Below are 13,819 nucleotides of genomic sequence, written 5' to 3'. Positions count from 1 at the left end.
GTTCCAAATCATCTTCTATTTTTACACAGTAGATATGTTTTATTTGACATAATAAAGGTAGCAAAAGGTTCCATTACTAGTGCAAATAGTAGTGAAGATAGTGGGAAGCGTTGTTTAGTACCTTTTTGTAGTTTAAAGGAATTAGAAAGAAAGGAACCTATTTGACATAAGCACAAGAATTAATGTAGACCTTTGAAATTAATGCTGTTAACTCAGCTGAGAAGTTATATTCTTTAAGTGCTTTAAATAAATAAGGCCAACTGACTGAGTCAAAAGCTTTGTCTAAATCAAGACTAATGACAGAACGTTATTTTATATTTGTATTTGCAGAGTCTATTAGTGTATGCATCCTTATTATATTATCTTGTACGTCTGTTCAAAATAAAACTTGTTTGATTGTTGTTAATTAATTTTAGTATTACTAGATTCATTATATTTGCTAAAATAGACATGCACATCTTATATTCAACATTTAGGAGTGAAATGGGTCTATAAGAAGAACACTTTATCGAATCTTTGTCTTGCTTTAGAATAGATAAGATGAGTGAATATTTCCATGATGGAGGAACCTCAGAAGTAGTTTTTATTTCCCTAAAATCTTTTTCTAGTATAAAGACTGTATTATCTGACAATAGTTTATATAGTGCAGGCATAAGACCATCTAAGCCAGGAGCATTATTATTTTTACTTCTTAATTTGATCTTTTATTTCTTTTAAAGTAAAGGGTCTATTGGTTTTATGTAACTGTTCATTTATTAATTTGTTCTTTATATTTTACTTTAAAAAAGTTTCTACTATCTCATTGCTGACTAAGCTATTTGAATTTTTATTTATATTTTCATAGAATATTCTAAAACACTCAAGAATATCCTTAATATCTGATTCCTTTCTTTTTATTTTTTGTACTGTGATTTCTTTAATGTGATTTAGTCTATCTTTCTTAGATCAAATAGCAAGTTAATGTAAGCTTGATGGGTTCATTGAATACATTCGAAGTCTTAGTTTTTCCAGGTTTATTGACCCTTTATGATTTAGTATTTTAATCTATTTTATATTCAAACTTTTTAGTTCTGACTGACTAATCATGTCATGTGGTTTTAGGTCTAATGTTATTTTTATCTGTTTTAGCCTGTAATGTATTTAATTCTTTATCCTATTCTTTGTTTTACTTATATGCCAGCAGGTAACTCTACCAGTTAAGTAAGCCTTTAGTGAGTCGCAAAGGATAATATCATTTACTTAACCATTTGTATTTATTTCTATAAAGTTCTCGATCTCATTTACATACCATTCATTCCCTGAATCCTTTTATTTTTAACAATGCATGCTGGCAATCTTTTATGATGTATTAAGATATTATTTTTTTAAAAATAATGTTGAATACAAAAGTATTGTGATCTGATAATGGACATGACACTATGGAAACAGCTCTTGTATTTGAAATCAAATTGTCTGTAACAAAAACCTTATCAATATTTGTCTGAGTTTCATATCTGTAAAAATAATGGGTTTATTGAAGCAAATTTACTTTTCTTTGTTCATGTATATCCTTTAAGTTCATAAGGTTTACACAATTTGATAAGTGTTTCCTTGATAATGAGAATCTAAGTTTCATCAGCCATTATGATACTACCTTTCATAAAATAGGCTACAGTGTCTAGATAACTGTTTGCATATTTAGCTCCAACCTCAGTAATCCAATAAGAGTTTACCAAAATATATATTTTCCTATTTCATTCAATTACAACAATGCATAACATGCCGTTTTTATCAACATCAGTATCCATTACATTAGACACAACAGGGGAATTCTTCCACAAAATGAGTGTGCCTCTTCTTTTAGATCTAAAACCAGAGCCTGCCAGAATTAAATAATTCTTTAACAATAATTTATTAGCTTTATTGAGTAAATGTGTTTCTTGTAAAAATACTATTTGAGCTTTATGTAATTTCAGGTATTTCAAAAGGCTTCCCCTCTTTACTGGAATATTTATAGAGTTTATATTTATTATATTTGCATGACTGTTACATACCCACAGAATAAAAGAAATGAAAATAGTCCTTATGCCCATGGCAGTATAGTCCTATCAGTTTATCATGTGCTCTGCAAAAGAGTTATGGAACCCTATAATCTGATCTTATAAATTCATCTTTGAATAGACCGAACAATCATGATCTTTATCAACACAGTTTTATATAGCAGGACATTATTTACCAGTTGCATCAATGAAGCTACTGGTAAAGATTTTATTACATCAGCCATTTAAGGTTTGTGAGGGATATGGCAAAGGTATCTAAATTGTTAGTACATAAATAGATTACATATACTAGGTATCTGCATATGCATTGTAAACTAGATAAAACAACTATCTCATTGACAGGAAATCCTAATAACTGTCAAGAGGCTTTCATCCACTTGGAACAATGCCACTAACAGAGTACATCAGACCTTTTTAATTAAGGTGGGATTTAAACACCTTCAGTGCCAATCCAGCATCACACTTGATGGCAGTGGTTACAGCTCACCTCCATAGTTGGTGACAGGAGCCACCAGTCCTCACATTTGGTGGCAGTGCTACTAGCCCAAGAAGAAAGTTGTGGAGAACTGGAGAATTCTACCAGCTCCAGCCTTCACCTAGAAAAGTGTGTGTGTGTGTGTGTGTATGTGTGTGTGTGTGTGTGTGTGTGTGTGTGTGTGTGTGTGTGTGTGTGTGTGTGTGTGTGTGAGTGTGTGTTTTTTGGATAAGTCATGTTATAGGATTGCAAAGCTAAACTCCATCTTAGACACATCCCATTCTGTCCACTTACTCTATACAGTCATTTTAAAGGGTTATAGTCTGTTACTACTATGAGCTTTTTGACAAACAAGTAGTGTTGTAGTTTATGCAGAGCCTAGACTAAAGACATACCCTTCTTGTCTATCATTGCATAAGACTCTGTCATACCCACTTCGCACTTGCTAATCTCAACTCTCTGCCCTGCCATTTAAAGACTGTCCAGCACTTCCCTGACATGTTGCATATGCTGTGCCCTGGACCAGCTGTAAATGACAATGCTATCCAAGTAAACCATGGCATAATGTCCTGTTCCTGCTAGGATGTGATCTGCTAGCACATGCAAATCATGAAAACCAGGTAGTGTTCCAAAGCAACAAGCCTTTGTTCATCACAGACAAGCAACCTGTTGACTGAAGATCAATTGTCTGTGATGAATAAAGGCTTGTTGCTTTGGAACACTATCTAGTTTTCATGATTTTTGGAAATTATTGTGACTGAGCTCATCAACAAAGTTTTCAGACCACTTGTTTCTCTGTTTTAAAAAAACAAACCACACGATAAGAGGAAGAAACTCATAGCCCTTAAAAACAAACTTAGTCTGATCATCTAAACAAGAACTCTGACACAAAATCAAATCCCTTTAAAAGTAAGTATGAATGGAGAATTGCTTCCTCTGCTAAGGACAACCACAAAACCTTCTTCAGTCATTGTTCCAAGTAGATAAACATAGAGGTAATGCTCAGCCATGCTCAGAGCTGATACATGACAACAACATTTACTCATCCCCTGAGGACATAACCAGCACAATAGCAGGCAAATTCAGCTCTAATTTTACTCTGCTATCTACCCCTATTTTTCCCCAGTGTTTTAGCTCACCCACTCCACCCCCTCTGATCACCACCAAGCAGGTCCTGAATGCTCTCTACAAGGCTGAAAACACTTGCTCCATGGATCCTAATAATGTGCCAGATTGCCATCTTGTTAGCGCCAGATGCTGTCTGCTAGACTCACTAGTAACTCTATTCAACCTCAGCCTGTCCACTGGATTTGTGCCAAGGGAATGGAAACCATAGACCTATAAGCCTCACCAGCCTTATCTGCAAACTATGCTACACATCATTGTGGAACTTACTGACAAAGATATAGACAAACTACAAGCCCTGGATCCAAGCCAGTTTGGGTTTGTTAAAAGCACATCATGCCTCTTGAACCCTGTGGGCTTTTTTGGAAATGTCAGTCATGCACTAGAGTCAGACAAATCAGTTCACACTGCCTACCTGGACCTGGCGAAGTTGTTTAATAACATCTCACATTCTGGCATTATTGATAAGCTAATCAGTCTAAATGTAAACCTGTATGTTACCGACTGGATAGCAAACTAGCTAAATGACAGGACCCATTCTATTAGTGTGGGGAGCACACCAGTTTTCAAAAAGAGTAGTTACTAGTGGTGTTTCCTGGGTTTTGGTCCTAGGCCACTTCTCTTTGATATTTGCTTCTCTGATGTTAAGGTTGACATCAAGAGCCTTTGGCTAACCAAGTTTATAGATGACTTTAAACTTGGAGCTGCCTCCCCATCCAACTTCCAAATTTGCAGACCGTCATCCAAGTTCACTATTACTTTTTCAAAGAAAACAACAAAGTTTAGAAGTCCAGATCTCTGGCCAATCACTTCTATTCCCAGTTAAGGAGAAGTAGGTAACCTATATCTTTTTGAATTAATTCAGTGATGATTCTATTTATAATTCTGCAAAATACGTATGTCAGGCTGATTTGTGTAAAATTTTCCAAAGTGACTCCTTCCTTGTGTAAGGAAAACAACATGCATGGGGCCATTGTTTTGGTACAAATCCTATTATTAGGAGCTTATAAAGGAGAAATGATAGGATTTTAATAAGGCTGTTTTTGATACTATATAAGAAGTCATCCTAAATGTTGTGTGGGTAGAAGGAGCTTATTAACTACTGATACAACTGTCTCTGGTAATGTGAAGTATACTGTTTTTTTTTCTGGATATGAGATTCTTAACTACACTTCAGGAGTTTAATAGAAACCATACTTGACATTTACATTGGATTGGAGATTGCTGTGTTAACTATTACAGTGCTACATTTGTTCTCCCTTTAACACTCCTGATGTATATAGAACATCCTGTCTATTCCCTCTCTTTGATATCAGGTTATCTTCAGATGAGTTTATGCCTTCCATTAGTAGTTTCCATGTTTTATATAACCTAGACTTGTTCTGTGTGATTAGAGTATCCTTTGGAGGACAGGTAGTACCTTTTCCTTCTACTATACATTGTATTTATCTTGTAGTTCCCCCACCAGGAAGAACAGTGATGCACTGTGCAACTGTGGAGTTGGTATATATAAAAAATGAGTGACCCGTGGAATATTGAATGTTCACAGAGCAATCACTTTAGAGCAAAGCTAACATGTTCAAAAATATGAAAACTAAATTAATACTAAGTCCAAGATCACACAATAGTGGGGTAAGTGCAAATTCCCTCACCCCGCTTCAAAGTGATCCCACACAAAAGACTGCTGGCAAAAACTCCATTTCAAAGTATGTTTGCTGTTATGAGTATTTGCTTTTTTTTTTTTTTTTTTTACAACAGATAAAAGTTTGAGGGTGTGAAAGGCTTGCTCATCATACAGGAGGTAGAGGAGTGTTTGCCACCTGCAGAAAACACCTGTTTTTGCTTTTCTTCTTCCAGATGAAAACATGACCAAATGTTTGTTTGGTTGTAGCTTAGACTGAAAATGACTCAATATACCATGGCAGCAGACCTGTGTTATAATTCCATTGCAGCACAGTTTTCATACATGAGGCAGATATTAATCCATTCTAATTCTATCAGTAATATGTTTACAATGTGACAAAGATCTCATTTAAATTTGTGGATATCTTGTTAAAATGGCAGAGAACTATCATGTATTGTACTGTTTTTCAGGAAACCTGATTAAGTCACGTCCACCCTGGAATGCTGGGACTTGGAACCCTGCAGTGTTAGCATCTGGACTGCAGACAAGTGCATCCATAAAGAGTCAACACCAAGCAGGCCTTACAGCAGCCTTACTTCTGATACGGGTAAGGAGGAACCAGTAGTTCCGATTTATATCCATTGCAGAACATTATATGAGGTTATAAGTAGTTTTTCTTTTTTTTCTTTTTCGAACATTTTTCCACACTTGATCGTCCTTCTGTCCTTACCTTCAGTGCTATATCTGTCATGTAGTTGGCTAGCTCTAGTGGTGTAAAGGGATAAAGCCCTAACTTTGGGTCAGGCAGCCTAAACTTGAGTAGTTGGCTTTGGTGCCTGATGACGCTGAGAGGGGATCTTCAGCATGCCCATCTTGAAGAGATGGTACAGCAGAGCCTTTGGTTGGATGTTTTACTTGCCAAGTCACAGCTTGGTGGTAGCTTTTGTAGCAATATGCAGAAGCAAGCACTTGCATGGGAAAGGAGTTGTGAGTCTCTGTCATGATATAAATCTCACAGCCAGGAGTGGGGTTAGGGTGATTAGAAATGCCTCATTGCTGGAATTCTGATCAAAGCATAAACAACCCTCATTGGCTGCCTAGATGACGAAGTCTCCAGATAGCTCTCATCTCCAGATAGCTCTCATTCCAGTTGTTCAAAGTATACCCTCATCATCAAGGGAATGAATGTTTTCTAGTCCATTAAGGTGAGGCTTGATGGTTGATAGGTGTGGGGACAAAAACTAATACAGCACTGAGGCAAAATGACCATAGAGTTATTTTATTTCTGTATCCTTCATGCATACCACTCTCCTACCTACTTGGTGTGGCCTCTAATGGCATTTGGTGGCACAACACCAGGAGGCTATCAGCCACAAATTTTAGTGCTGATGATGTTTAACTTTCATTTTTATTATCCAAGTGCCATCGTTGTGTGTAAACCTGAAGAAAGTTTATTGTGTGCATATTTTCATGCATTTTCAAATTATCTGATAAGTCAGGCCAGGGCCAGTCTTAGATGAACTGGCAGACTAGGAAAAAAACTCCACTCACCGCCCAACATAAGGTTTCCACCCATCCCACAGTCAGCGGGACACTCATGGGTTAAGCCACCTTATCCAGTTGCCCACTGTATCAAGTAGTGGGACCTGAAAAGTCCCGCTTTTGCGATCGCACTGAATTGCCATGGAAAAGTCGCAATTACTTCTGGCTTTTTCATGGCAATTCAGTTATGTCACTAACCTGGACCTGCAGGCAAAGCTGCTGCCTGTTAGGTCCGGGTGCTTTAATTTGTGCAGCAATTGGCTGCAATTCATGAAAGGAGTGGGGATTGGGGCAGGAAGAGCCCTGCAAAGATCGCGGCTGTAGGAGTGCTTTGTTATAAGCGCTTCTACAGCCGTTAAAAAAACTGCCAAGATTTTTTTTTTATAACAAGTGATCCAGCCAGTCAGTCATCCTCCTCCATCCAGCCAGCCAGCCATCTTCTTCCTCCAGCCAGCCAGCCAGCCATCCTCCTCCTCCATCCAGCCAGCCAGCTAGCCAGCCATCCTCCTCCATCCAACCATCCATCCATACATCCAGCCAGCCAAACAGCCAGCCAGCCAGCCATCCTCCTCCTCCATCCATCCAGCCAGCCATCTTCCTCCAGCCAGCCAGCCAGCCATCCTCCATCCAGCCAGCCATCCTCCTCCTGCATCCAGCCAGTCAGCCATCCTCCTCCTCCATCCATCCATCCATCCATCCATCCATCCATCCATCCAGCCAGCCAGCCAGCCAGCCAGCCAGCCAGCCATCCATCCTCCTCCTCCAGCAAGCCAGCCATTCTCCTCCTCCATCCAGCCAGACAGACAGCCATCCTCCATCCATCCATCCATCCAGACAGCCAGCCAGCCATCCTCCATCCATCCAGCCAGCCAGCCAGCCATGCAGCCATCCATCCATTCATGCAGTCAGTCATCCTTCCAGCCAGCCATCCATCCATCAAACCATCCATCCAGCAGCTACTCCCACCAACCAGCTAGCCACTCCAGCCAGCCATCCATCCAGCCCCCAGCCATTCATGCAGCCAGCCATCCATCCATTCATGCAGCCAGCCATCCATCCAGCCATGCATCCATTCATTCAGCCATCCATCCATCAAGCCATTCATCCAGTCATTCATCCATCCAGCTGCTACTCCCACCAACCAGCTAACCATTCCAGCCAGCCATCCATCCAGCCCCCAGCCATTCATGCAGCCAGCCATCCATCCAGCCATGCATCCATTCATTCAGCCATCCATCCATTAAGCCATCCATCCAGCTGCTACTCCCACCAGCCAGCTAGCGACTCCAGCAGCCATCCGTCGTACCCATAACAGCATCTCCTTCACCACTCTGGTGGTGACGTCACGGTAAAGGGTGTGGCCAGTGTCATATTGGCCACACTCCCATGCCCCACTTTGGCCCGCTTAAAAGGTGGCTACCCTACCCTAACTTCCCACTACCCACCCCCTCCATGCACATCACTTACTGCCTCCCCTGCCAGTCCCCTCCCCCCATTCAGGCCTGTCCAACCCATCTAAATTACTTTTTTCTTCTTTTCTTATCAAAGTTTGAATATGTTGCATAATGAACTGATCCTTCCAGTGAGTCTTGTTTATTTGTTAGCATAGATTTAGGTCTTTACTGCAGGTGTGTGTAGAGCCACTGGTTTTGCAAAGAAATAGGAGGTCAAACAGGACTGGGTCTTTCATTGTTTATAAGAGTTGTGCTAATCTATTGGAATAGTTAAAGGATTTAAAGCTTTTAATTATTTGGATAAGAATTGTTGGGTCCTTTCCAGTTGATTGATATGCATTAATTTTTTTCATAGCAAAGGGAGCATTGTATTCAATGATAGTTCTGATAAGAGAAGACTACAGTGGTAAGATGAATTTTTTGGATCACAAAGATATTCCCATGCAGACTGACTGCACCAGATAGAAGGATTTCCTGGCTATGGTGGAAGCATGATGACTGAATAAGAGAGAGAGAGATTTGTCCGCAAAGGTACCCAGATCTGTTATGACCATATCTGTTTGAAAAGGAATACCACTTTTAATATATAACATATGAGGGGGGAACATATTTTTTGTTGTTGTTGCCAAATGCCACTATGTCTTACTTTGTTGCATTGAGTTTGAGACCACTTTCAGTACGCTAGATATGTGCATATTTAATCCCTTGATGGAGTTTAGTATCCGTAGATGAGAACAGAAACCAGTTCCAGTCATCATCAGACTTGGTCAACTGCACTTCAGAGATATTGGCATGGATGAAGAAAACAAAATAGAACTGATATCACCAAAGAACAACAAAAGCCAGTAAAATCCAAAGGTTTATTCTATACACTCTAGCGCCTCAGCTACAGTAAGCCTTCAAGGAGTAACACCCAACACACCCAATACATCTTTTATACTCCCAACAGTCCATAAATCAATAAAACAATTAATCAATTAACCAATAAAATTGACTTTACATCACACTTCTCCAACAGCAATCTGTATTAAGACCTTTAGGTAACAAAGTACCATACTTTAAAATAAAAACAGTTTCTTTTTTTAAAAGTAATTTTACAACAACATTTATATCCAATTCATCAACAGCCACTTGTTGCAAAATATTAGCTTGCAGTGTATGATATTGTCCATTATGGTATTCACAAAAATGTTTAGCTAAAGGACTCTCTATTTTGCAGTTTCTGATATATCTCATGTGTTCAAGCAACCTAACCTTGAACATTCTTTTTGTTTGACCTGTATAATATTTATTGCAGCCACATCTTATTGCATAAACTACTCTACTTGTTCTACAATTATATCTGCCATCAGGGACAAAGCTTTTGTTATTAATATTATTAAATACTCCCTGAATATATTGGCAACAATTACAATTAGTGCAAGAAAATGTGCCTAGTTCAGAAATTAATCGTGACATTTTAACTTCTGGTCTATTAAATCTTGTATGCACTACCAAATCTTTGATGCTCCTACCTCTTTTATACGAAAATACTAACTTTTTTAGCAATAATTGATCCAAATCTCTATAATTTTGTAAAAACTGCCAAAAATGTAAAATAATTTTATTAATTTTATAGCTACACACATTATATGTGGATACTAAAAAAATTCTATTATCAGAATCTACTATTCTATTTTTACAAAAATAACCACTATTTACACTTTTGTACTTTATTTCTTCATTATTTTGTTCATCAAATCTAATTTTAGTTATCCGTTTTATATCATCATCAAGCAATTTGCTGTCATAATTTCTTCTAACAAACATGTCTTTTGTGTTCTGTATTTCTTTCAAGAATATTTCATCTTCATTACACAAACGAGAGATTCTAAGTAACTCTCCATATGGTAAGGCTTGAATTGTCTGTGCAGGATGACAACTAGATGCTTTAACAAAATCATGCGGTGTACCAAATTTTCTATGTACACTGGTGACCACCAATTTGCCATTAATTCCCTGTAATTGAATGTCCAAAAAATTCACCTTATTTCCATATGATAGTCCATCCAATGAAATATTGAACCTATTATGTTGAATGCTAGTTATAAAACTATGCATTTCTTCCAGACCATCTTCACACAAGAAAATTAAATCATCAATGTATCTATAATACAGTTTAACATATTTCTTTACAAATGGGTTATTATTAATACATTCTTTTTCAACTAGCCCCATAAAAATGTTTGCATACATGGGTGCAAACGGGGCCCCCATAGCTGTACCCTGTAGTTGATGAAAAATCATGTTGTCAAAACAAAAATAATTGTTTTCCAAACAAAATTGAACTAAATCAAGTATATAGTGTGTAAATGGCTGGTCACCCATACTCGCAAGCAATGCTTCCAACCCATATTTATGTTGAATGCTTGTGTATAAACTCTTAACATCTAGTGTTAGCCAATACATTTTCCTATTCCACATTATATTTTTGATTTTACTTAAAAAATCCACAGAATCTCTTATATATGAAGGAAGACTAACTGCCTGTTTTAATAGTACCCCATGTAATATTACCCCAAGATTGTGTAAAAAATAGTGTCTAGCTGACACTATAGGTGTACCAGGCAGTTTCCTGAAATTTTTGTGTATTTTAGGTAGGCAATAGAAAAATGCTGGATCAGTACCAGATAATGTTAACTTTTTTTGAACATCACATTCAGTCCAGTAACCCAGACGTAAGCCTTTATGAATCAAAGATATATACTGCTCTTTAGCTTGTATAACCACTTTTTCATCAACCACAGAATACACAGTTTTATCCATCAATGATTGCAAACACATATCTAAATAATCCGTATAATGCATAATAACTATTTTGCTGCCTTTATCAGATGGCTTAATGACTAAATCATTTTGCTTAGAAAATTGCATTAATTCTAACCATTCATGTTTGGTAAGATTATATTCTACTTGTTTTTTATCAAAATTCTTAATTAAACATTCTATATCAAAATCAATCATTGCTTGAAATTTTTTTATGCCATCATGTTGAAAAGGAGGTATGAAACTACTTTCAATGTTAACACCTGAAGAATCTATTGGATAATATGCATTCAATTCACTGGTACAAGACACAAAAGATTCACATGATTCAATACTACAGTCATCTACACTCAAATTATGTTGACTTGCATTATTATAACTATCATCTTTACTATGATTTACACCTAAGCCATTGAAGAAATACCATAAATGTAACTTCCTAAAAAACTTAAATAACTCTATTTTACATATATGCAATTTCGGCAAAACAGTAGGAACAAATTTGAGGCCACAGTTTAAAACAGAAATAATACTGTCAGAAAGATGACATCCTGACAAATTTACGACCATATTATTAAACAACTGTGTTTCAGTACCATTTAGTCCGTTTATATTCTCTCCCTTGTCATAACGCACCTCCTCTCTGGTAGTCTTGTTCTCCAAAGACTCTTTTCCGCTGTGGATAATCGCCTTCGGTCTGAAAATTTTCTGGAAAGAAGCATTGATTACCAGGCGAGGGTAATTTGGGAAACTCTACAGAGTCCATGACCTGAACCTGTCTGTTTGTATTGAAATTAGGCGTATCAGTGCTGTAATGGCTGGCTCTCCTTGTTCTGTCTCTGTTCGTGGCATTAGAATTGCGTGCATTAGAACGTGAACGTTGATTGGCTTGAAACAAGTAGACGCTCCCCTTTTCAAAGTCACGCAAATCTCTCTCTATTTTCCACATTTTTTGTTCAGTAATTTTCTTTTCAGAGACATTCACCTTATTTTGAATATCTCTAAAACAGGACTCAAATCTGGCTTTATCTAACACAATCGCTAGATTACTGCAGGTCATATTAATGTATTTTTTAAGATTTAATAACTTAACATTGTCTCTTTCAATTAGAATTTTTAACCATTCTCTCGAGCACTGGTGAGCAGCGCATTCCCATCTATTCCTGAACACTTTGTCAGTAGGACACATACTATTAAAGGGTTCAGATGGATACTTGATGGCTCTTAAGCCTCTTGGCACAATGTCCAAATCTAAATATCTCTGTAGGCTGTGACAATTATAAAACACTGCTGCTTCTTTGTTTAAGAGATTGATTAATTTAGAGACAATTGTTTTTACCTCTACTGGGAAATCCATGGAGCATTTACCAATATTAATAAAAGGATTGTTGCTTCTCTTACTTCTTGTTTCAGTCAGGAAACGCTCCCATACTGGAATATCCACACCACCTTCAACAGCAGTTATTCTTTCACCTCTATCAGCTGTTCGGTCTGAGTTAATATTAAGAAATCCATCCATTGTTCTTTGAGAGGTACCCACGCTGTCCTCTCTAAATATCCGCAGAACATTCAAGACAAGATCACTGGCCATAAGTTCAAAGAAGAAAACAACAAAGTAGAACTGATATCACCAAAGAACAACAAAAGCCAGTAAAATCCAAAGGTTTATTCGATACACTCTAGAGCCTCGGCTACAGTAAGCCTTCAAGGAGTAACATCCAACACACCCAATACATCTTTTATACTCCCAACAGTCCATAAATCAATAAAACAATTAATCAATTAACCAATAAAATTGACTTTACATCACACTTCTCCAACAGCAATCTGTATTAAGACCTTTAGGTAACAAAGTACCATACTTTAAAATAAAAACAGTTTCTTTTTTAAAAGTAATTTTACAACAACATTTATATCCAATTCATCAACAGCCACTTGTTGCAAAATACTAGCTTGCAGTGTATGATATTGTCCATTATGGTATTCACAAAAATGTTTAGCTAAAGGACTCTCTATTTTGCAGTTTCTGATATCTCTCATGTGTTCAAGCAACCTAACCTTGAACATTCTTTTTGTTTGACCTATATAATACTTATTGCAGCCACATCTTATTGCATAAACTACTCTACTTGTTCTACAATTATATCTGCCATCAGGGACAAAGCTTTTGTTATTAATATTATTAAATACTCTCTGAATATATTGGCAACAATTACAATTAGTGCAAGAAAATGTGCCTAGTTCAGAAATTAATCGTGACATTTTAACTTCTGGTCTATTAAATCTTGTATGCACTACCAAATCTTTGATGCTCCTACCTCTTTTATACGAAAATACTAACTTTTTTAGCAATAATTGATCCAAATCACTATAATTTTGTAAAAACTGCCAAAAATGTAAAATAATTTTATTAATTTTATAGCTACACACATTATATGTGGATACTAAAAAAATTCTGTTATCTGAATCTACTATTCTATTTTTACAAAAATAACCACTATTTACACTTTTGTACTTTATTTCTTCATTATTTTGTTCATCAAATCTAATTTTAGTTATCCGTTTTATATCAGCATCAAGCAATTTGCTGTCATAATTTCTTCTAACAAACATCTCTTTTGTGTTCTGTATTTCTTTCAAGAATATTTCATCTTCATTACACAAACGAGAGATTCTAAGTAACTCTCCATATGGTAAGGCTTGAATTGTCTGTGCAGGATGACAACTAGATGCTTTAACAAAATCATGCGGTGTA

The 13,819-nt window shown here is 36.9% G+C and overlaps 1 protein-coding gene across 2 annotated transcripts in view; it reads left to right on the top strand.

Moving 5' to 3' along the window:
* The window catches only part of ECT2L (epithelial cell transforming 2 like), a 1,012,011-nt gene that overhangs the window by 282,219 nt on the left and 715,973 nt on the right, over window positions 1-13,819 (top strand). For both annotated transcript variants that reach the window (XM_044064710.1, XM_044064701.1), the window contains exon 6: window positions 5,734-5,870. In XM_044064710.1, the coding sequence (XP_043920645.1) occupies window positions 5,734-5,870 (137 nt within the window). The remainder of the gene's footprint in view (window positions 1-5,733; window positions 5,871-13,819) is intronic.

This window comes from Protopterus annectens, chromosome 1.part0 (genome assembly GCF_019279795.1).
Source record: "Protopterus annectens isolate FY-2018-M chromosome 1.part0, PAN1.0, whole genome shotgun sequence".
Taxonomy (NCBI): domain Eukaryota; kingdom Metazoa; phylum Chordata; order Ceratodontiformes; family Protopteridae; genus Protopterus; species Protopterus annectens.
This window is presented reverse-complemented; position numbering and strand designations above follow the sequence as displayed.